This window comes from Prorops nasuta, unplaced genomic scaffold (assembly GCF_024137725.1).
Source record: "Prorops nasuta isolate Cenicafe-Biocafe unplaced genomic scaffold, Cenicafe_Pnas_1.2 PNAS00017, whole genome shotgun sequence".
NCBI classification, from domain to species: domain Eukaryota; kingdom Metazoa; phylum Arthropoda; class Insecta; order Hymenoptera; family Bethylidae; genus Prorops; species Prorops nasuta.
This window is the reverse complement of record NW_027116814.1, coordinates 1,921,238-1,948,248: the sequence shown is the minus strand read 5'-3', so window position 1 is coordinate 1,948,248 and position 27,011 is coordinate 1,921,238. Positions and strand designations below refer to the sequence as shown.

At 31.5% G+C, this 27,011-nt stretch overlaps 1 protein-coding gene across 1 annotated transcript in view; it reads left to right on the top strand.

Moving 5' to 3' along the window:
• The window catches only part of trol (terribly reduced optic lobes), a 668,955-nt gene that overhangs the window by 210,905 nt on the left and 431,039 nt on the right, over nucleotides 1–27,011 (top strand). The window contains exons 52-54 of the mRNA XM_066737443.1: nucleotides 95–402; nucleotides 528–997; nucleotides 1,089–1,254. Of these exons, the coding sequence (XP_066593540.1) occupies nucleotides 95–402; nucleotides 528–997; nucleotides 1,089–1,254 (944 nt within the window). The remainder of the gene's footprint in view (nucleotides 1–94; nucleotides 403–527; nucleotides 998–1,088; nucleotides 1,255–27,011) is intronic.

Here is a 27,011-nt window from a genome sequence, read left to right as displayed (position 1 = left end):
TCTGTATAGTGTTAAAGGTTTTGGTCTAATGCTAAGTTCTCGTTCAAGAGAGGTCTCAGCATACATCTATATAATTCGTATTTCTAATTTTAAGAGCATATTGAAACTGACGAATGTGAAGGGCGAAGATGCTGGCACTTATATATGCACCGCTGATAATGGAAATGTTAACATAGATATACCAACAATGTTAATTGTCACTGGCGTTGTTCCCAATTTCCATCAATTACCTCAAAGCTACATCGCTTTACCACCCCTACCGGATTCTTACTTGAAGTTCAGCATAGAGGTGTCCTTTAGGCCCGAAAGCTACGATGGCTTGATCTTGTACAACTCCGAGTACAAAACCCATAGTGGAGATTACATTTTGTTATCATTGGTGGGTGGTTATCCACAGTTCAGGTAATTCAATAAACTTAACGTATATAGTAATAATAATGGTGAAAAGAATCATGTCGCCAGACTATAGACCGTATCATTATCATAACATTTAATTCTCTGTAATTCGTGTGTTTGAATAAAATTAGATTTGATCTTGGTTCCGGTGCTGCAACCATTCGGGCAAAGAAATCCTTATCGTTAGGCGAGTGGCACACCGTTAAATTGCAAAGGAACAGGAAAGAGGCAACGATGCTGGTAGATGGGGAAGGTCCTTACACGATAATGGCCGCTGGACGACGTCAAGGATTGGATCTGAAGGACCTTCTTTATATCGGCGGTGTACCGGCTTACAATATTTCCGAGATCGCCGAAGCTGGCATCACCACTGGCTTCGTAGGTTGCATAAGCAAATTGCTCATTGGCGAGAAGACTCAGGATCTCATCGGGGACCAATTGGACAGCACTGGTATCACAACTTGCGAAACGTGTGCCGAGAATCCTTGCGTAAATGGTGGTGTTTGCCAAGAGGCCACTGCGAAGAATGGATATACTTGCCTGTGCAGAGCTGGTTATAGTGGGAAACACTGCGATTACGTTGGTCAATCCTGTTATCCAGGTAAACAAGCGTCTTTGTGAATCATAAATCTCTCTCTCTCTCTCTCTCTCTCTGATGTTGAAGATGCTAAAACTTGTATGGAAACTTACAGGAGCCTGCGGAGAAGGGAAATGCGTTAACAAGGAAACTGGCTTTGACTGCTACTGTCCATATCAGAGGACAGGACCCCGGTGCGAATATTCGACAAAAATCAACGATCCAGCCTTCCGAGATGAACGTTCCTTCATCGCTCATCAAACGCCGAATGCCTTAAGACGGTAATGACAATATCAAGCAGATAAAGACTCATTGACTTATCGCACGTGCATGAATCATTTGTAATAGATTAGTTACTTTAAGATGGTAGTCTTATTATTTAATGCACACCACACATATGACCTTTACTAGTATACTATATAGAAACACATTAGTGTTTTAGAGTCGTTGTAGCATTATACAGTAATTTATATATATTATATATATATAAACAGCACTTATATTTACGCACGTGCACCCGACTGTCTCAATTCTTTCGCTTATAGTTTTCAACAATCATTGTTTCACATACTGCATATTCATGAGTGTCAGACATTTTTCTTTCTTGTTCCTGTGTCCCACAAGTAGCTTTGCAATTTTTATCGTGTGGTCAAGGTGCGGGTGGGTAGGTGGTTCGGAGGGGAAGGGGGAAGAAACAAAAATAGTCGTGTTCTGTCTGTATTATACTGATTCTACTACGGTGTGACTATACCATTACAAATGATTGATGGTTGTACGTTAATGCCTATAAGAGAGAAGTGCTTTCCGGCATTCATCTGTAATCAGTAACGATTCTTTTCAGGGAGAGAAAAAGCCCCGGCACACACGTTAGAAATCCCCGTTCAAGGCCACATGCCAAAAACGGACATAATCGACACCACTAAAAACATATAGGCCTTTCTTACTAAATTGAAGATATTACACACTACAAGAGATTCCTTATGTAAACGATCATCGATTACGGTCAATCGAATAGAATGCTAAAAAGTGACCTTGGAAATATAACATGACTTTGCTAGCGTTCCGCAGTTTTATGAAATATGCCAGTGTCTATATGGTAGATCGTTACTTGTGAATCTGATGTATATGCGATAATCTCTCCATTCTCTTTGTAAGTTCGCGATTGCTTTATGGAATGTATGCTTTTGCAGAAGATCCATTTTATATACAATCGGTCAATTCTTGTCGTCGATAATTCAATCAATTATCCGATCCAGTTTGCGAGGAGGTTCGACCTTAGCAGGATTTCTGTAAAGTAAATTTGGTGCTATAGCAAATCTATTATAGGCAAACTAACTGATTAGCGATTAAAGAATTCTAGTTATCTATAGGCTTATTATTGATACATTTACCACGTGATTTTAATGTATCATTAAGTACACTTAGTGCCAAGCATCGAATCACTGCCAAAGTTATTAGATGCGTTTAACCAAATACATATCGCGAAACAATTGAGAGCTTATTGTTTAAAATCCTATATATCGCATCTTACGCGCGATGACGCCTGCTTTAACTACTACGCGTATAATAGGCCTATTCCGTTTATTCGGAATACTGTAGGTATATAATAATAATAATAGTAATAATAATAATAATAATTGTTTCTTTATTCCTTTTTCAAGCAAATAAAACCTGTAATATTTTCAATAAATTAGTACCTCTCATCATATTCCGTCGTCACTGCACAATGTTACTTTTTTACTTTTATGTTCCTCGCTTGTCACTTGCGTACGCTAAATTACACATATTGTATTATATTATACATTGAAAGATTACTCTTCGAAACGACAATAGGCACTACCGCACCATGGTGAGTCTTCAAATTAATATATTTTTTTTTTTTCATGGCAATTTGAAGCTTTTAAGGACGAACATACCCTTTATTATAGTACACTGAAAAATAGTTTTGATTGGTACAATACTTTTTATTACAATAATTAACAAAATTTATTGAGATACATATATAGGGGAAGCTGGCTCAAAAAAAAATCACTTAAAATTTACAGATGAAGAAAACTGCGAGTTAAAATGACAATTGTACACTCATGATATAATTAGTTAAGGCAATTATCCAATTATAAAGTAACGAATCATTCAAGAACATTATAATATCTTAATTTCTTTTTATACGAAAGATAAAAAGTGTCTTTTTGACACACTTTGTTCCTTGGATAAGCCTAAAGTAGGTCAACTTTTTGAGCATAACGATTCATAGCTATAGTAAACTGTACAGTTTTTTTAGACTATACAAGTGTCACCAACCACAGAAAAAGAAAAATAAATAAAAAATTTAACAGCTTTTGGTCATATATTATATTTTTAAATTAACTGAACATTAGCATTAATATTAATTATATTAACGAGCGAGGTTTCTAAGTTAAACATCATTCTTAGGAAAAATAAGAATAAATATCCTCCACCAGTGTACCTAAGTACAATGTTCATTAGCTGTTAATTGGCCCGGCCTGCTTTACACGAAAGTACAGTTTTTAGTTAATTAATTGAAACTTGTGAGAAAATTGTTAAAAATAATTTTTTTATACGTATTAAAATATTAGAGTTAAGTAATACTGGTTCGAAATAGCATGAAGAATAAAGAAATAGCTAATACAATTTTTTAACGATCAAAATAACCTTACTTTCGAAATTTTTATCGGCGCCGCTAAAAATAATTTGATATCTGAAACTTTTAAATAATCCGTGTGTTCCCCAAAGAAATGCAACTAATTTATACTCTTACGCATTAGATTAATATAGCCAGATGAAAATATTGACACTAATTGTTTAAATTACGGTATAAGAGTAATGACCCGGTTTAGATAGGATACCTTCTTTAGGCCAGCTCCTCTATATACCTGTATGTGCAATAAGACTATTCATGTGTGCGATTCATTGTATATCAATAAATTGTATTTATTATTGTAATATGCAATTTTGTATGAGTGTATATGTCTATATATAACGTGCTTATCCTTTATAAAAGAAAACGATAGAGTGAGAACTATAAAAAACGATTTATTTTTATCCTTTCTTACCGTTTCTATCAGTTTAATCGTTGGGCAGCTTAATGACCGAAAGAAGATGCAATCGTTTCTAATAGGGTTTTATAGTATCATTTCCATTCGTATCGTTCACTCTTGTATTCTACGTGTTTAAATATGTTGAATTATAAACTTACAATAGAGCTAAACAGTTACCTATCGTATTTCTTATATGAAAAATATTCTATTCAATTTTATCCAAGCTTTACAATATATAAATTATAATCTTCCAAAAAATAAGTTCTTCTAACTCACATTTTATAAAGAATAAATAATAGAGCCCGAATAGATTAACCTATCATTTTTTTTTTCAATAAAAAACATTCTGTTCAACTTTATCTTATAAATTTACGAACAAAATTATTTTATCTAGAATTAAATAGATTTAATCCGTATTCTATAAAAGATAAACGATAGAATCCAGATAGTAACCGGATGCAATTTTGCTATACAAAATTCTATCCAATATTATTCGAAAGTTATGATAAAAATTAATTTATCCAAAAGTAAAAAGGTTCAACTTCTATTTTACCTAGAGGTTAAAATAATGATAGAGCTCGAATAATAATCTATTATATCTTCATAGAAGAATTCGATCAAGAACTATAAGAAAAACAATTTCATTTTTATCATTTTTTATAGCTTTTTATCAGTTTAAATATCAGGTATCTCTAAATAAATAGAAAAGGTAACTGCTTTTAATTTTAGTGAGTTTAATATCAGATTAACTTATATTCGTCAATATAATGTATTTTGTAGCTTTGACTGTGCGCAATTATAATAATATGTAGCTATAAAAAGGAAATCAATCCATTAGTATGAAACGACGTAGCGGATCAGGTGTTAAGGTGTCAGCTTCATCATCCTATAGACACAGGTTCGAGTCCCATCAGGGGAGACAATTTTTCTATAGCGGATGTACACTCTGGGAAATCGAATTGCTCTGAAACGAAAATAAAAAAATTAAAAAGGCCTTAGTTGGTGATTAACGGTTTTTCATGTCGCGCGACTTAGTTGGGCTAGCACCCGAGTCCCAAGCAATAAACTCAAGGCAATAAACCGACCTAAATTGAAAATAACTCTTATATATTGATACTCCAATTATTATTCAATAATTTTTAATTTAATATTATTAAGTAATCATTTTAAAATCTATTGTCAATAATTTGCTTGTATTTTTAAAATGAAAATGAGCCCAAACACAAGGCTAATCGGACAATTATAATTGTGTATTAGATGTATCTTGCAGTTCTCATTTTATTTACTTCTAATAAAGCTTTTTTTTTTTTAGTAATTTAGATAGGAATTTAAAGTATTTACACATATCTTTTAATTACATATTTAAATGAAATAAATATTTATTTATCACATTTAATAATATTTTTGTTACATATTTTATTTTTTGGTCTTTCTTAAAGGTTGAAATGTTCCTATTTTCTTAGATATCGAATTAATCTTGATAATTGTTAATGGATCCTTTATGCTATTTTGTATATATTTTAATTTACTAAGTAATAGAGATACAGAATAAAATCGTTTCATTAGAATTTAATAATAAAATTAGAACTACAAGATACATCTAATACAGAATTAACCGTCCGATTATCCTCGTTTTTGGGGTCATTCTCATCTTAAAAATAAAAGCATTGTATTGATAATAGTATTAAAAATGTTTAATTAATAATATTAAAATTATAATTTTTGACTGATCATTAGAGAGTACAGGTATATAAGAATTCGTCAATTTTGAGCGGTTTATTGCCCACAGTTTATTATTTGGAACTCGGTGCTGGACCAGCTAAGTCGCGCAACGTGAAAAAGTCTTGTGCACCAACTAACTAAGGCCTTTTTAATTTTTGTTTACGTTTTCGAACGATTTGATTTACCAAAGTGTATGTAAAATATGTACAAAATATAGGTAATTAAAATATTTTAGATTAAATTCGGAACGAATAAATTGAGGAATCATGGCTGTCAAGCAAACTCAATACTATGAGCCCTTTCTTAATTAATTCGCTGTATTTTATCGAAAATTTACGAAAAGATACGACTTGTGTGTGAATTTAACCGTAAAATATAATAAAATCTTATTCGATTACAAACCAAAAACCACATTCCGAACGATAGAATATTTTCTATCAGTCTGTATCGTTTACTTTTATAAAGGATGTCACAAGTAGTACACTTTATTAATTTTATTCAACCACAGTGAAATAATAATAGAGCTTTTAATGTATTATATATAAGTTACACGGTAGTGCTCGGCGGTATAGACATGTCATTATCTACTTTTATATGTACTTGCAGTCGAGACACTACCGTGTCTCTTGATAGAATATACGGCTTTCGTTTGCATGTTGCTGCAATTATTAAAATGCTATGTCCTGATTATAATCGAAAATCGTGCAATGTTATATAATATCTATAGGGTATTCCATGTCAAATCACCGAGCTCAGGACCCGACCATTTTTTTTTTAATTTTTTACTGTATAAAACTTTCGTAGAAAAGACTATAGAAATTTTCAAATCTTTTCATTAATCCTTACAAAATATATGAATTTTTGAAAATATAAGATTTTTAAGATTTTAAATGCTTATATCTTTAAGAAAAAATAAGATATTTTAATGTTCGGCTTGCTATTTTCTTCGTTTTCAATTCTGAATTTATCTATAAAAATATAAAATAAAATTTGGCGCATTATTTTTTTATCGAATCAAATTACAAATTTCGGTTTTTCAAAGTGAATATCATTTTTAAGTGTTTTGACAAAATTCTCGAAAATTCTGTGATAAAAAAAAAACAATTTTGAAGGCTAATAAAATCATGAAATGAATTTCGGTTCTTTTCTTTTCTTCAAAATTAAAAGAAAATCACTGATTCTTACACAATAATAATTTTTTAATTAAAAAGCATATAATTTCCTTCTTTCTTTTTAAAGATAACAAACGAATCAGAAACTGTTTCATGATTGCATTGACTTTAAAAATTGTGTTTTTATAATAGCGCGAACTTTTAAACGTTTTTCCAAAAAAATGTAAAGTGATATTCATCACTTTGAGAAACCATAATTTTTACTTTGACTGGATAAAAAAATAAGTAAATAATACGTAAACTTTTATTTCCTATTTTTATAGAAAAATTCAATAGAAAACGAAGAAAATGGCATGCCGAACATAAAAATATCTTAATTTTTCTTACAGATATAAGCATTTAAAAACTTGCAAACGTTAAAAATCTTACATTTTCAAACATTCATATCTTTCTTAAGGATTAATGAAAAGCTTTGAAAATTTAAACAGAGAATTTTCTGCAAAAGTTCGACACAGTAAAAGAATTTCAAGAAAATCATAAATGGTCGGGTCCTGAGCTGGGCGGTTTGGCGTGGAGTGACTTATATACAGTGTTCGCTAAAAGTTTCGGAACGTTGAAAAATCTTGAAAACTGTTCATCTTTTCTAAAAATATCTCAAATAAAAAGCATAATGTTTAAAAATGTCTATCAGATGATTATATTGGTTTAATTACAGGAATCGTGCGAAAAGTCATGCGAAGGTCACCTTGAATTTTTTCATCGAAACTCCCTATTTTATATTGCATACTGTTGTAGCTTAATTGAAGAGCTTTCCAGAATCCTATACTGATTGTCAATTTCATCCACGCGCTTTTAAAATATTATAGATTGAAACTGCACATAAATGTAGATTTGCTTAATCTTTTAGTGCACGACCATTTTGCGTACACACGCGCTTAGTAGCTTTCTACCTCTAATTTGAATTAAAAATATGTATAAAATTCGTGAATGAAATTGAACATTAGTATAAGGTTTTGAAAAACTTTTTAGATAAGCTATAAGAACGTGTGTAATAAATAATAGAAAATTCCATTTAAAAAACTCAAGGAAGCATTTCTATGACTTTTTGCATGTCCTTCATGTTCAAACCAATATAGATATATGATAGACTTTTTTAAATACTTTGGTTTTTACTTGAAATATGTTTTGAAAAAATTAAGTTTCTAAATAATACAATCAAAAAAAGAAAATGAACTATAAAAAATACTTTAATAGATTGTTCCCTTGAATCTCAAGGCTATCCGTTGGAGAATCGAAATTCACAAAAGTTCAAACTTTAAAAGATTGTAATACTGCCGCCACCTTGAAGAAGGTGTGAACTTATCAAAAAGTGAAAATCTCGACAGTTACTGGCCGTAGAATATTCTTCTTTCGGTGTTGAACAGAAAAATACATACTACAATTTATATTTAAAGCACTTTGTTGTAACTTTTATGCCAAAGAAGTTATTACAGAAAAACTTTAATAATTTTGAGGGTATAAGTCTTTCTCACACTCCACTATCTCGCCACCTCTTGATTCGAATAAAAAAAAGTTCAAATAAATGTTAGAGGGTATCAAATTCTCTACAATTTCATTATTTTGAAATTTTATGTATGCCAACAATTGTGGAAAATAGATACTGTGATAATGGATGAAGTTAATATCATACAGGATGTAGCATACATGCACCGCCCGAAAATTTCATAATGCCATTTCTATCTTTGATGAAAACTTTTGACTATTCCATAATAATGGAATTTTAATTTATGATTTCTTTTAAGATTGTTATAAATGAAGCTACACAGGGTGTATCAGCAATGATGCTTATAATTTTAACACATATTTTTGAGCATGAACTAAATCGAAAAGTCATGTACCATTAATATAGTAAAAGCATCATTGGCGAGATAAATCAATTTTAAGCCGATTAATAAGGGTTTTGATTTAACGGAAAAATTACTTTACTCTCACTTTCATTGAGAGTTCCCATTCGAAAAACAAATGAAGCTCGTGCTTCTCCACTGTTCTGTATTGCCACACGCACACATGTACAACCATACCAATTACAAACATTACATCCTGACGTCTTACATTCCTGAACCTGGAGCTGAAGAAATTAACTTTCTGTCTGCCTACTTTAAAAAGATCTTCAAAATCACATATTAAGTTGATCATTCAGGGTAATGATACGACGATATTTGTGGATTAATTTTCAAGTCGTTCTATCTTTTTGGTGACTCAACATATGAACTGCTGTAAGGTAGTTAAAAAATAAACCTTATATTAAAAAAGCGATTATAAGAAATTTTTTGAAAATCTTATTGTATATTCGGATGGAGCAGTTTGCTGCATCGTTGGAAGAGCAAATTAGAGCAAAATGACTCGAAAATTGGATTTCAAGTAAAGACATAGTCTTGTCTTGAAATTTCGGCCTAATAAGTGAAGAGCCTGAAGGAACACTTCAATAATAAATAAGCCTTTTTTTCATTTTATGAAAGGACAAGCTACATAATGAAGAATAATTTTTTTTAATGCTGTAGATTATTGTTCATAGTCTTTGGACGCTCTTAGGTATGAAAAGATTTCAGATAAGTTGGTAAATACTTGTGCTTTCCACTTCAGTTTATTACGATTTGCTTGGTGAATTGTAATTTCCTTTTGATGATTATATCAACTTCTAGTCACTGTAAACTAGAATCTGGTCTAGCAATTGACTAGTTTTACTGGCAAGTCCATTTAGGCAGACACTATGCAAAAAGGCAAATCTATGGATAATCTACAGCTTAAAGAAAAAATTATACTTACTTTTGTCGATTGTCCTTTCATAAAATGAAAACAGGCTTATTTATTCGTAAAGGGATCCCTCAAGCTGTCCACTTAGGTCGAAATTTCCAAACAAGACTATGGCCTCACTTGAAAATCTACTTCAAGCCATTTTGCTCTTTCAATGATGCAGCAAACTGCTCTATCTGATAAAACAGTGAGATTTCCAACAACAAAAATTCTGCAATTTCTTATAATAGCTTTTATAATATAATACTTATTTTTTGATTACCTTAGACCAGTTCATATGGTTATATATATACAACTACTTATACTTACTTTTCTCTATTAACCTAAAACCTAGCCAATAACTAGGATTAAAACATTTAATTAATTAAAGTTAGTTAAATTAAAAAAGGCTCCGGTTGCATTCTGACCAAGCGCCGTGTGGCGTCATTCGTATGCAACCTGAACCTCTTTCTTAGACAACAGTACTTCCTTGTTGCCAGGGCCTCAGCGCGCGCGTGGCCAGAAGTCTTAGTCAGCTATTAGAACAATCGACTTATTGACGCACGATCGACTTAGTAACCATTGACACACGATCGATTCCCAAAAACCATACCATATATAGTCATGAGAATCGATGCATTTTGAGGCAACGACTTGACTGCTTGGCTCCTGACCGATCAGTCCGGGCCCAGCAGTAACTAGAACAAGTTATCTGTGTGTGTGTGTGTGTGTGTGTGTGACTTTATCTGAGCATTAGCTCCCAAGTTACTCTAAATTCAATCTAACTTCAAATTAGATAATTATTTTATTAAAAACCTCTAAAACGTGTATAACTATTAAACTTATTTTATATAATTGAACATTGTAAAATAACTCTACAAGGACTGAATAAATTTAGTTGTACCAAAGTACTTGAATTAGTTTGTCACGGTGTGAACCCATAACAATATGTTACATCACCGAAAAGATAAAACGAGTTGAAAATTAATCTACGAATAACTTCGTATTATTCTCCAGACTTTTCAACTAAATGGGTGCTGTCAAGGATCCTTTTAAAAATAGGCAGAAAAGAAATTTCGTCAACACCAGGATTAGGAATGTTAAGACATTACAGGAGGTAATATTAATATTCGGCGTAGTTGCGTGCGTGTGTGTGTATGCGTGTACGACAATGCGGATCGGTGGAGAAGTACAAAATTCTTTTGTTTTTTGAAGGGGAACTGTCAACGTAAATAAGAGTAAAGTAATTTTTCCGTTGAATCAAAGCCTTCATTTATCGGCTTAAAATTGATTTATCTCAGCAATGATGCTTTTACGGATGTCAAAGTATAGGACTTTTCTACTCAGTTTAGCCTCAAGAAGATGTTGTTAAAATTAAAAACATCATTGCTGTTACACCCTGTATATATATATTGTAACGTCTCGTTTCGCGGCTCGGCCTCGAATAGTGTTTTCACTCCAGGGATTACCTAAAAAGAATATTTACGAAACTCTATTCAGCCTTGGTTTGCCAGGGGAGGGCAGGGACCAGAAACGGACGACAAGACACACGGTGTGATGGCCAGGAAATATTAAATAAAATCTCGTTACAATTTTTAATATATAAAAATCACAATTTTATTTCCGCGAACAAAATGAAGCTATACATAAATTCTATTTTGCATTTTCTTAATTTAATTAATTTTGTTCTTCCGAGGATATTATTTCTGGGCGCCAGTTCGCTGGAAATTCTCTGAATATACCTTCGCGGTTGGCTGGCTGGAAACTCGTCTCAAGCGTGGACCAAGACGCTTCATAAGTTTATCTGAAAATAAAGGGGAGACGACTAGGGCAAGGAGAGTTGCACGGGCACGTGTCGGGAAATCTTCGAGGAGGCTCCGAATCGCCTTTCCTCCGACGAGGGACTACATCTCGTCCTGCAACGTATTCCTAGAATACAGGGGATCCCTACGCGATTCGCAACCCGTCCATTAGCCTTCTGCTCTTAAACTGCTCCCGAAAATGTAACCGAACAAAGAACAAACGTCCGAATTAAGTAGTCCTCCGCGAGTTGAGGAATTAACATTTAATCGAACGTTAAGCCGACTACTTGATGCCGGACGGAGCTCGAGGAACGAAAAAGAATAAACAAAAAGACACTCAAAAAGAAGTCCTGATTCCTCCTACAGAGAAATCAGGTTTACCTGGGAACTAATGCTACTTAGGCCATAGAAAAGAGTCTAGGATGTTGCATGCGCCGGTGCGTGTCCTCTACCCCCAGGTCGACTGCTACACCTCCTGCTATGCTCCTAATTTCTGCTTGACACTCAGGCACTAACTACGCACTACTATACCTAGGGAAATAACTACAGGGCATTTTTTTCCCCCTTACCGAAATATATAACTGGACGACGCCGAAAAAAGAAAAAAAAGCACGTCCAGGCTCGCTAGTCCCAAAATTACGAGTGAGTCAGGAGGTACGTGAGATAATCACTCGTGCGTGCGCGGATCGACCCCTATCGACCAGCGATCGAATCTATTACGCGTAATGATCACGGAGGCGCACAGGTGGCGCCTGCCCCTCCATTACGAGTTAACAAAGCGGACGAAGTATAGATACACTTGATAAGCATAAGCTTCGTCACAATATATATATATATATATATATATATATACAGGGCGTTTTTCTAACGGCGGCATATAGGAGATTCGTGTTAGTTGACTATAGCGCTCAGGATGATGGTTTCTGAGAGCGCTGATTGGTCAATATCATGTAGTGCCAACATGAAATGGTCCGTTACCAATAGATGAATACGAAAAATGAGACCCATCCGCCATTTTGGAGTGGAGAAGTGTTTACATGCTAGTTGTAGCAGAAAGAGGTGTGAAATGGAAAAATGTCAAATAGTGAGGTTACTAAAGTAAAAATGGAAAATAATGAATGGAAAGTAAGAATATTCGAACTTTCCAATCATTATTTTCCATTTTTACTTTAGTAACCTCACTATTTGACATTTTTCCATTTCACACCTCTTTCTGCTACAACTAGCATGTAAACACTTCTCCACTCCAAAATGGCGGATGAGTCTCATTTTTCGTATTCATCTATTGGTAACGGACCATTTCATGTTGGCACTACATGATATTGACCAATCAGCGCTCTCAGAAACCATCATCCTGAGCGCTATAGTCAACTAACACGAATCTCCTATATGCCGCCGTTAGAAAAACGCGCCCTGTATATATATATATATATATATATTTACACTGCAGGCCAAAAGTTTAGGACCACTTGGTAAAATATTCAAAAAGACAGGCTCTCCTTTAAGTGCGTGTAGTTTGGGAATCCTAAGAGGTAGAACAAATTTACGGATATTGTCGTGAAGCCTATTAAATTACGCGTCCTACTATATTGATTTGACCTGAAAAAATTTAATGGGTGCCTGTGTTAAAGGAGAGGAACATGACAACTTTTTGACGTCTCTTTATTTATGGATATCAAATTTTAATTCTTTGCATCTCTCATAATAATTGTCTGAGGCATTTGAAATTCAAATAAGTGAAAGCTTGAATCTTTAGCTTTCATTCAAGTCCAAAAACGTTTATAAATTTTTATTAGGTCAGCAGTTATTTGATAATTAATGAAGCAGTGTACGGCCAGCATTTTTTCCGTAAAATATCTGCTCGCTAAGCTCTTGTAACAAATTCAAGACGGTATAAATTATGGGTACCAAAAGGGGGATGCACGTTTAACTTTTCTTTAATTTGATTAACTACTATTCTACGGTTTCAAATAAATCAATGAAAGCTTAAATAAAATTAACATATTTATACTTTTATTGATTGAATTGAATTACGTAGTGTTGTTAATAATCAAAATAAAGAAAATTAAAAGTGGTACCCGTTTGGCACTCATAATTTATACCGATCTGCATTTGTTCTTAGAGCTTAGCGAGCAAATGTTTTGCGGATAAAATGCTGGTCGCGCACTGCTCGACTAATTTTCAAATAACTGCGGACCAAATAAAAATTCATATATGTTTTTGGTCTTAAATGAAAGCTTAAGTTTCAAGCTTTAACACAATTAAGTTTCAGCTTCGTAAGACTATTACTATACCCGGTGTAAGTCATTGAAATTGGATATCTATATATAAAGAGACATCAAAAATTGTATGTTATCTCTCACCTTTACTACAGGCACCCATTAGATTTTTTTAGATCAAATCAATGTAGTAAGACGCGGAATTTAATAAGCTTCACGACGATATCCTTAAATTTATTCTACCTCTTAGGGTTACCAAACTACACGCACTTAAAGAAGAACCTGTCTTTTTGACAATTTTACCAAGTGGTCCTAAACTTTTGGCCTGCAGTGTATATATATATATATATATATATATATGTATAACATTTCAAAATATGAACATTGTAAAGCATTTAATGTCCTAAAACATTAATTAAAACTTTTTTTCATTTGAAACAAGAGGAGGCAAGACAATGAAGTATATAAAAGTACCCTTAAAATTTTTAAAGTTTTTCTTTAGTAGTTTCGTTTGCATAAAAGTTATAAAGAGATGTTTCAAATATAAATTGTAGTGCGTATCATTCTCGACAATACCAAAAAAAAAAGAATGATCTGCGGTCAGTAATACTTGTGATTTTCCACTTTTTCAAGATGGCGATCATAACAAAACCTCTTGGAGTTTGAACTTTGCAGATTTTGATTCCTTAGGAATTCAAGAAAAAATTCCATTGAAGTATTCTTTGCAGACATTTCTCACGTTTCTCCTAATTTTGACTAGACTAAACATTTATAGTCATTCTCAAACATTTGACGAATACTGTATGTGTATTTATTAGGATGCATTTAAAAATTACATTTTTAGCGGTATCCAATAAGACAGTAGTTTTTGTTGAAAAAATGTACATTCTGAAATTTTTCCTTGGCTGGGAATTGATTGGAATCCTTACCTTAGTAACTTAAAAATATGATTTTTAAAGAATTTTGAAGTTTGTCTAAGATAATTCATTAAATATGCATTTTTCTAAAAAGATATATAAAATCTTTTATCTAAAGAATTAAACATAACATCAAAAATATTATATAAAGTTTTAAATATAACGCATATTTATAAACATATCCCATTTGAAATTATTATTTTTTACGGTAAAATTAATTTTTCTTTCAACTTTGACATTTTTTAATTATAAAAACATTTACAGTATCACGCATGAATGTTGAAAATTCATTTCATAATACGTCAAAAATAAAGCAACATAACTGGTGTCAAATTATATCTATGGTACATTCAAGTTTAATTTAATTTTTTTCAATTTTTAATGTACTTGACTTTTTAGAATTATCTTAATAATTGTGAGATCTGTAAGAAAAATGTATATAAAATTTTGTATGTAATATTTAATTCTCTAGGGGAAAGAGATTCTATGCATCTTTTAATATGATTGTAAATGTAACGAATAATCTTTGAAATACTTGAATATTCCTAAAAAATCGTACTCTGAAGGCATTGAGGCAGGGGTTCCTTTCATTTTTCTGCCAAAAGGCTGAAATGCCTACATAGTTTTTCTTCAAATACTAGAGTTTTCTACAGGAGTTTTCTCTGACAGCGACATATAGAATTGTGTTATTTGACCATAGCCAATAGTCACTTACTGTACATCGTTCGTATTAAAATAATTTTAAAACATTAATTTTGAATGCCTTTTTTAGTTCCAATACTTCTGTCTCTTTATAAATATTAATTTATTTTGTCTGATCTTACTTAATATGATTAATACTTCAATTAAATGAAATATAATAATTTTGCTATAGTCAAATAATACAAAAGCTCCTATATGTCGCTGTACTCAGGGCCGTTGTAATTTGGAGAGTAGGATTCCGGGTCGGTGACAGTTTACCTAACGGGTTTGAAATTTTTATGTTACGTAGTTGGCAACAGTGCGATATGATATAGTATGGTTGAAACTATACTAAAAAGTTTTGATGTTATGCGTGTAAATATGTGTGTAATACAGGTGGTGAAATAAAATCGGGTACCCGGCCCTAGGTCCTATAAAAATTTTTAAAAGGAATATATTTTCTACCTTTTCTATAAATATGAGTGATGCAGGACGCAATTCGCGCAAGCATACAATAAAATTGAAATATCTCCATGGGAAAGAGGCAATTCATGTGTGCTGTTAATGATTTGAATAATATTTCTGTTTACCAAGTGTCAAAATGTATTGTGGAAAGGGTTATGACAAATGTCAAATTAAAATCAGATAAGTATTTCATTTGAAATATTAAGGTAACATTTATTTAATCTAAAGAAGTTGATTCTTTGTTCTATGTGTGTTACAGATTGTTTTTATAAAACCTGATATGTAGAGGAATGTAAAAGTGTTAATCTCTACCAAGATAGAGTAAACGATGGATGGCTTTTGGAGTGGTCCATTTATATAAAATTAATAAATGAATCATTCGTAAGGTAATTGTGTGCAAATTTCACCAATTCATTGGAAGGAAGACTGGTTTCTATCATCAAATTTTCTACAATCCATTCATGTAGGATAAGGTTTCTTGTTTTGTTATCAATTAGTAATTTTAACAAGTCAATGTAAACGTTATGCCATGCCATACTTTGTGTTATTTTCTCTTTGCATATTTAAAATTCATTTAATTTATAGAAATTGGTTGTTTGCTCTATGTGTGTTACAGATTTGCTTTTATAAAACTGGATTTGTAAGGGAATATAAAAAATCTCGAGCTGTACCATGTCAGATTAATCAATGGATAGCTTTTGGAGTGGTGCTTTTACACAAATTAACAACCGAATCATTTGTGAGGAAATGGCACGCAAAACTCACCAATTCGTTAGAAGGAAGACTGGTTTCTCCTATCAAACTCTCTACAATCTATCCATATCAGATGAGGTTCTTGTCTTATTAACCCCTTGGCCGGGAATAACGTGTGTGGCTTGTGACGATGTACAAGTGTCATCTCGGGCAATAACGAGCTACACACGTTACAGATTGCGAGAATGTTGTGTGCGTTTGTGCGCGTACATAAGAACATTGTTTATATTGCGGAATTTATATTCATTTTATTGCGTATTATGAAAGTTCAAATAATTTTTTTAAATGATCTATTTGGACACTGTCCAAGCTAGATTAATTTCCAGGTTAAAGGGTTAAACAGTAATGTTATTTTCTCTTTGAACATGTTTAATATTTATTTAACTTAAAGAATTTGATTGCTTGCCCTATGTGTGTTGCAAATTGCATTTATGAATCCTGTTATGCAAAAGGAATACAAGATACATGCAATTCACGCAATGGTGGTTTTTATCAAGAGCTATATGTATAGATACTTGATTTAAAAATTGTAATCTTAATATAACTTCACCTTTGTATATGAAATCCCACAAGAAACAGACTTCACCTGTAAAAAAAAGATGGTAAGTACATAAATCATCCAGCGTAAAGAATATAGTGAAATAATATTTACAATTAAAAAAATTAGTGAAATCCAAATGTTAGGTAAGTATGTATTTTTATCATGACAGAAGTTGAAATTTTGAAAATAAATAGTAACACAAAAAAGTTACTTGTCGAGCCCGTAATATTCATTCGCCATCGCAATACTCACTAGGTGGCGCATCGAATCGTGATAAAAATGGCCGCTTAAAAAGGAAAACATTCGAGAAAAAGAGATAGTGCAAGTTAGAAAAAATAGAATAAATATAATTATTAGGTCACCATTAATGGAATTACTTTTGCAATATGTTCGACACTCTAAATATTAATTTCTGTGAAAAATTGTTTCAATGTTTTCCTTTCTAAGTCAGTTCTGAATTCACCACCAGTTGGCGCTGACTTTTGCGTGCGACAGCGAATACCTATGTCGCTATCTTACACTACAAGCGTTGCTTCTCATAATTTCAAAATGTGGCTATTTTATGACATTGCGTACAACAGGCCCGGCAAGTAATTTTGTTGTGTTACTATTTATTTTCAAAATTTCAACTTTTGTCATGGTAAAAATATATACTTGCCTAACATTAGGATTTCACTAATTTTTTTAATTGTAAATATTATTTCACTATATTCTTTACACTGGATGATTTATGTACTTGCCGTCTTTTTTTTACAGGCGAAGTCTGTTTTTTGTGGGATTTTATAACGTTTTTTAAGAATATAATAGTTAAAATACCTCTAAATCCACCTTTTTCTTGGTTGTTACTTTCACTATCAACTTTGCATTATAGCTCTCTCTCTGGTAAACTTGTGCCATTAATATATTCATTTGATTAATATAAACTGTAAAATATATACCAGTTAATACAATGGAAACCTCTGTTTTTTAGGTATACTGCTTTTAGTTTCTTCAATTTATACACCATATTCTCTATTATATATGAAATATTGAAATCATGAATTCTTTTTATATTCACACATCTACATGATTTTATTATAATTTTCATTAACTATTTCATTTATAATTCTAATATTTTATGTCCAAAATGACCTGCAAGCCCTTCATTCTCAAGGATTTGCTTAGAAATTCATCCCTTTTTTTTACCATTTTCTTAACTGGTACTCATAATATCAACTTTGAATTATGGCTTCTTTTCAAGCAAAGTAGTAACATTCATATTTTCTTCTCATTAATATAAACTAGGGAATACATCAATTAATCAAGACCCACGGTAGTGTCTCGACGGCAAGTACATATAAAAGTAGATAATGACATGTCTATACCGCTGAGCACTACCGTGTAACTTATACAGCAAGTTTAGCCGTCCCAATTTTCAAATAATATAGAATCCTCTCCTCTCTTTTAGATGTACAGCTTTCAATTTCCTAAATACATTTACTGTATGCCCCATCACATGTAGAATATTGCAATCCTGAATTCTTTTCATATTTACACATCTACATGATTTTATTATAATTTTCATCAACTGTGGTTTCTAATACTAAAATCAGAAGCCAAAAATCACCTGTAAGCCCTTTGCATTCAAGAATTTTCTTATAAACAAATTCATTTTTCCACCATATTCTTAGCTGTTACTCTCAACATCAACATTGCATTATGGCACATTCTCGAGCAGACTAGTGCCATTTATATTTTCTTTTGATTAATATAAACTAGAAAATACACCAATTAATGCAGTGGAAGCCTCTTGTTTTAGGTATATAGCTTTCAAATTCCCAAATTTATTCACTGTATGTTCTACGACATGGAAAATATTAAAATGATGACTTCTTTTCATTGTTTCATTTCTAGATGATGTTATCATTTAAATTTAATATTTAATTGACATACATATATTTCAAAGAGTTTATGCCCAAAATCACCTGCAAGTCTTTCACTATCAAGAATTGGCTTCAAAATTTTTTAATTCCTCCACCTTTTCCTTAGATTCCACTTTCAAAATTAACTTAGCATTATGGCTCCTTCTATGGCAAACTGGCATCATTTCTGACTTCTTCTATTTAATATTACAGCTCAAGCCTGCACAATGACACAATAAAGATGTTATTGTAATTAAACCTGAAATAGAATCTCACTAAGTACCAAAAAATATATTATATATTATATTATAAAATTCAATGTTATTCTTATAAAAAATTAAATTTGAATAATTTTTTTGGAGATAATAATAATTACTTTCTATTCTGATTAGGGAAGTGTAGATAAATATTTGGTTTTAATACTTTTTTATATTATAATTGAATATTAAATAACGATTAGAAAATATTCATCTACTTTTCTTTAATCGTAGTAATAAGAAAGTTTTATTGTCTCCTGGAAAATTGTTTTTATATATGATATAACCTATCGGAGAGTTTAATTCCACATCAATTTAAAGAAAAAAAGTTAAACATGCATTTTGTTAATGATTTCAATATCTGGAAGTATAGCATATGATTTTCAAATACCTTAACATTTTCTTGCAATTAATATGTTCCTAATAATCACCAATGAACATAAATGTTGAAAGTATACTTCTGCTTGGCACAGTGTTGAAAATATGTAAATATTAATCTTACTTTATCCAGTCAGCTCTATCCTCAATAATGAAAATAGAAATATTCTATTTTAATTTATGTGAAATAGAAATTTCACAAAGTACCACAAAGTATACTAACATTCTGTATTGTAAAATATAATGTTATACTCATCTAATAATTGTCGATTCTTTATGTCATTATTATTCGAATTTATTTATCATTTTAAAAATTAAACACATTCACTAACATAACAATGAACAACCTCACTCTATTAAATATACATAACCTTACATTACAATTGACAGTTTACAAGTCGTCGGATTAGTTATATCGATTACATCGATTTTATTTGATAGTTCACAACCATGGTTTTGTCGTTTAGTTTAATTTGTTGGCAGCACTGAGAAAAAATGACATCATTTTCCTCTTATCGGCTAACTTCAGTCCGAGACATACACTCTAGCTGTGCTCTGGGATTCTGTAACTTCCCAGCGATGATTGTCGGTATCGCTAACTACCGATAGTTGTCGCTTGCAGTAACGAAAAGAGCGATTCTGTAACTTCCGTCTATATGGATTCAGTAACTAGTTATCGACAACTTTCGGTAATTGAATCGAGTTACCGAGAGATATCGCTAAGAGCGATTCTATAACACAAAGTTTTCGATAATTGTCGTTAAAAATGGCGGTCGCTACCGAATTCTATCGTTAACTTAACGACGACCGTGATAGGCGTCGGTAGAAGTTTACCGAGGAAGTAAATATAATAAATGTCACAAATATTTCTTAAATTAATATTTAGAAATCACAAAAAAGTACTTACAATAAATTTTCTTTATAAATTAAGGCTTACAGTAAAAATCGTAGGAAATAAAATTTAATTTTTTTCCAATTTTTATATTTAACAATAACTATATATATATATATATATATATATATGCAGAGGTTTTCTCTAAAATATTTAACTATAGCACATAGGCACTAACTGTACATTGTCTAACTCAAAAAAATGTTAAAACATTAATTTTTAATACTTATTTTAATTAAAATATACTTACGTTTTAATACTTCTTTTAAATAAAATATGATAATTTTGCTATAGTAAGAATTGCTATAGTCAAAATTGATATAGTCAAGTAACACAAAAATTCCTATTTCGGTTGGTATTAAATACACCAATATTACCAACTTCCCTAGAACCTTAACGAATTTTATCGTTATCGTACAAATTTGAGTTGCACCGACTATTGTCGTAAAGCTAAAGTTACAGAATCGCTCATTCGTTAGCGCAAGCGATAACTGTCGGTAGTTAGTGATACCGACAGCTGTCGTTAAGGGATTTGACCCACTTGAGGCCAAAAACACTCACAATATAATAGTTGATGTGGTATATATTATTTATTACGAGCATTGTGAGTTTTTGGTGGAATGCGTACAAGGAAAAGCAAAGGTTTATTAAAGTTATTCGTCGGATAAATTTTATATTAGTACCGTTGAACCTCTAGCGACATCTATCTCGGTCGTTGTTAAGTTATAACGATATTATTAGTTTTCCTTTCAATAAAAAACTCAGTGAAATATCAATTCTCAGCTAAATGATTCGGTTTAGTACAATTTATATTAACTTCAATTGTTCGTAACTCCGTCGCTTAACAAAGATTGAACTGAAAGTTTTCTTAAAAAGGAAAGGTACGTTTATTTGGTAGGATTCGGTAGGTTACCGACAGTACCGACATTACAAGCGACAATCATCGCTGACTCTGAGTTACAGAATCGCACTTAGCGATTTCTGTCGGTAACTGGACTTAACGATACTGAAAGTTGTCGCTAAGAGTTACAGAATCCCACTACTGGAAAGGAAGAAGAAGACAGAGAAGAATCTCAATTTTCAATATACTATATATAGCTAACAGAGTCTTAGATCTCTGGATTGCGTGAACCGATTTTGATGTTTGTGGGTTCAAATGAAAGCTTGTTCAAAACCATTTTAAGGAGAGCTTTACTTAAATCATGACAATTCATCATTCATTGAAATAAATTAATTTAAAAATTGAGACGGCCAAACTTGTTGCATAAGTTACACGGTAGTGCTCGGCGATATAGACATGTCTAAATCTACTTTTATATGTACTTGCCGTCGAGACACTACTGCGTCTCTTGATTTGCAATTTGATACGATTGGTTCTTTAGTATAATTAGTGTAAAATTAATGCTAAGGTTTGAATATATTCAACCGACATTTATGTTTCTAGAATATTAATAACGCAATGTTGAGTTTCCTTTTTACAGGATATAACTTATAAATATCTTTTATATTTTATCTTTCTTTGTACTTTGATTTAATTCTAAATAAAGAAGTTAATTGAAAAATATTTATAGTGATCATGTACTATATACCTTCCTTTTCTTTATAAATTTTTTATTGGTTTATATAAATTGTGATTAAAAATATACAGGTATAATTTGATAAAGCGCGGATAACTCTTCCATATAATATTCAATACAATAAGTTTTTCAAAAATTGAAACCTGATATTTCAAATTTTATAAATTAAACATTCGTGAAATATCTATTGGTTATTTAACTAAAGTAGAGGATTCTTGCAAGAATGATAACATAGTTTTCGTTCATTTTCATCCAAAAAAACATATTTTCTCTCTCTCTCTCTGGTTTAGAAAAAGAATGGTAAAATGTTTTAAATTTACGGATAATTTTTAATTCAAAAAGAGTCCCATAAGATTTTCTTCGCAATTGTTTCACCGTTTTAATAAAGAAATGGGATTTTTTTTAATTAAAAATTATCCGTAAATTTAAAAAATTTTACCATTATTTTTCTAAACCAGAGAGAGAAAAATATGTTTTTTTTGGATGAAAAATAACGAAAACTATGTTATCATTCTTGCAAGAATCCTATACTTTAGTTAAATAACTAATAGATATTTCACGAATATTTAATTTATAAAATTTGAAATATCAGGTTTCAATTTTTGAAAAACTTATTGTATTGAATATTATATGGAAGAGTTATCCGCGCTTTAGCTTTATCAAATTATACCTGTATATTTTTAATCATAATTTATATAAATTAATAAAGAATTTATAAAGAAAAGGAAGGTATATAGTACATGATCACTATAAATATTTTTCAATTACCTTCTTTATTTAGAATTAAATCAAAGTACAAAGAAAGATAAAATATAAAAGATATTTATAAGTTATATCCTGTAAAAAGGAAACTCAACATTGCGTTATTAATATTCTAGAAACATAAATGTCGGTTGAATATATTCAAGCCTTAGCATTAATTTTACACTAATTATACTAAAGAACCAATCGTGTCAAATTGCAAATTTCATATACAAAGGTGAAGTTATACTATTAAGATTACAATTTTTAAATCATGTATCTATACATATAGCTCTTGATAAAAACCACCATTGCGTGAATTGCATGTATCTTGTATTCCTTTTGCATAACAGGTTTCAGAAATGCAATTTGCAACACATATAGGGCAAACAATCAAATTATTTAAGTTAAATAAATAATAAATATACACAAAGAGAAAATAACATTACTGTTTAATAAGACAAGAAACCTCATCTGATATGGATAGATTGTAGAGAGTTTGATGAGAGAAACCAGTCTTCCTTCCAACGAAATGGTGAGTTTTGCATGCCATTTCCTCACAAATGATTCGGTTGTTAATTTGTGTAAAAGCACCACTCCAAAAGCTATCCATTGATTAATCTGACATGGTACAGCTTGAGATTTTTTGTATTCCCTTACAAATCCAGTTTTATAAAAGCAAATCTGTAACACACATAGAGCAAACAACCAATTTCTATAAATTAAATGAATTTTAAATATGCAAAGAGAAAATAACACAAAGTATGGCATGGCATAACGTTTACATTGACTTGTTAAAATTACTAATTGATAACAAAACAAGAAACCTTATCCTACATGAATGGATTGTAGAAAATTTGATGATAGAAACCAGTCTTCCTTCCAATGAATTTGTGAAATTTGCACACAAATACCTTACGCATGATTCATTTATTAATTTTATATAAATGGACCACTCCAAAAGCCATCCATCGTTTACTCTATCTTGGTAGAGATTAACACTTTTACATTCCTCTACATATCAGGTTTTATAAAAACAATCTGTAACACATAGAACAAAGAATCAACTTCTTTAGATTAAATAAATGTTACTTTAATATTTAAAATGAAATACTTATCAGATTTATAATTTGACATTTGTCATAACCCTTTCCACAATACATTTTGACACTTGGTAAGCAGAAAAATTATTCAAATCATTAACAGCACACATGAATTGCCTCTTTCCCATGGGGATCTTTCAGTTTTATTGTATGCTTGGGCGAATTGCGTCCCACATCACTTATATTTATAGAAGAGGTAGAAAATATATTCCTTTTTAAAAATTTTATAGGATCTAGCCACCGGTGCATGCATGTACTTCTATTATGTGCTATAGTTTGCGCTCGATACTTCCGCCCGCCAATTTTTCCAGGAGCAGAATCGATGAAGGCCAGGTACACACATACATATTTCCACGCATGCCATCAAAACTTTTTAGTATAGTTTCAACCACACTATATCCAGAGATGAAACGGGAGATTGCTGAGATTGCTCATAGCAGGGTCCTAAAATAATCCTTGCCGGTAGGCGGCGCTGATGTTTGTAAAAGTCGAAAATTCCATAAAGCCACTATCGCCATCTGTCGGACGCGAATGAGAAGCACGTTGTTAGGCACACACACCATTACTGTGGTGCGAATGCGTGTGCAACCTCCTTCGGTTACCATCGCTCAGCTTCGAATATCTTCGCTATACATCGAGTTCGAGAGATAACGGCATAGTTTTATCGGATCTCTCTCTCCCTCTCGATCTAACTTTCGTTTAGCCGAAGAGCCGAGTAAAATTCCTTTTCGTCCTGCTTCAATTCTCCTCCATCTTTCAAACCTCAGATTCGAGTTCGATTCCATCCAATAATTTTTTTTTTTATTGTAGAATGTTTGTTTATTGCCATGAACATATTAGTTTAAAAAATATGTAAAAATGGGGTTTTAATATTCCATAGTTACGCTCCAAAGGTCTTTATTAAGTCCTACACTTTAAATATTCTTATAAAACTTTAATTTTTATTTCGTTATCAATTCAAATAAGTTATATTAATGATTACTATAAATATTCTAAAATTATAAAAAATGAAAAAAAAAGAGTCGAAGAGGTCTCGAACCATGGCTCACCGGTTGCAAAAGCCGAGACCTTACCACATGCGCTATAAGAGATTTAAAGATATAGGTGATAAACTTGCATAAACGTTATAACTACAAATTCGCGTACTCTTCATGTTACACAGATATAAGTATACCTTCTTTCCATATATTTATACCTTATACTGTGAAATTAAACCAAATATATGAAAATATTATTAGGTTAATTATATGGCCCTAGAATCGTTAATACATTTTCTATAAATTCACCGTTTTGACTCTTAAATTAATTTACAGAGACACATAAAACATTAATTTGTTCTGTTTAATTAATAACTGTATGTTTAGAAAAAAAAGCTTGTAATCATACAGAAATATTAATTTAAATAGTCGAAGCGGTAAATTTGTAGAGTAATAAATATTAACGATTAAGATGACTCGCGCGTTAAACCATGCATGTAATAGAACGAAAAATACAATCGTTTCGAAAGAAAACCCAAGTTCTAAAGGGAAATGAAAAATACGTAGGTAATAAAATGGCATGCGATTCAAATATAAAAGTGAAGTGTTCTGTGTTTCACTTTGCGTTTTAAATATTATTTGAAACTTGAAAATTACTAATTCAGTCATAAAGCCGGAATTGATTTATTACAAATTTAAAAGATGTCTAAATAATATAGTAGATGTCTAGGGCCATATAATTAACCTAATAATATTTTCATATATTTGGTTTAATTTCACAGTATAATGTATAAATATATGGAAAGAAGGTATACTTGTATCTGTGTAACATGAAGAGTACGCGAATTTGTAGTTATAACGTTTATGCAAGTTTATCACCTATATCTTTAAATCTCTTATAGCGCATGTGGTAAGGTCTCGGCTTTTGCAACCGGTGAGCCAAGGTTCGAGACCTCTTCAACTCTTTTTTTTTCATTTTTTATAAGTTTAGAATATTTATAGTAATCATTAATATAACTTATTTGAATTGATAACGAAATAAAAATTAAAGTTTTATAAGAATATTTAAAGTGTAGGACTTAATAAAGACCTTTGGAGCGTAACTATGGAATATTAAAACCCCATTTTTACATATTTTTTAAACTAATATGTTCATGGCAATAAACAAACATTCTACAATAAAAAAAAAATTATTGGATGGAATCGAACTACAATCTGAGGTTTGAAAGATGGAGGAGGATTGAAGCAGAAGGACGAAAAGGAATTTTACTCGGCTCTTCGGCTAAACGAAAGTTAGATCGAGAGGGAGAGAGAGATCCGATAAAACTATGCCATTCTCTCTCGAACTCGATGTATAGCGAAGGGACGGCGACATTTTACCACCCATTAGAGGAACTTTTCGTCTACAAGGTTGGCAGCACTGAGAGCACAAAGAGTTTTATTCAAGATAGGATCCCTATGAGTTCCTTTATGTCTCTTAGTGAGTACAGTTCGTTCGTAGATGGGTATTGAATAGAAATTCAATTTTGACGTTTGAATTGATACCGAATAATTGTCTATAAAGCTATTCCTTAATTCTACTGGTCACTAATTCTATACATAGATCTTCAATATTAATCTAAATATATAATATATTGACAACTGATTAAATAGTCAGGCTTTAATTTTAATAGTAAAGGACGTGATTTCTTAGTGATCTAGATCTATTGATCTATTATACACAATTCTAGCAGAGTCGTTGAGACTAAATGGCTGATAACAGCGAGCAACGAAGGGAAAGACCATCTTTCCACACAGCAAAGGAGCCGTCAGAAAATACGGTTCTAACGGACCAGAGAATCAAAATGATAAATCTAGCTAAGGAGCAGAGGCAGAATAACAGGTATGGAGCGGTTCATACGGGACCTTTTATTGTAAATATAATTTCTTCTGATCTTAATAATAACATCGGCAATTTACACCTGATGAGAATAAGCAAATCACTAAAGTGTATTTGTTCAGATAACTTCAAAATTTCTAAAGCCAATAAGGACACTATAAAATTAAAATTTGACAAAGCTCAATCTGCTAATAATTTAACAGATGCTCAACACAAACTATTCAATAAAAACTGGATAATCTATATACTTTTTTATGCAGTTACGAAGG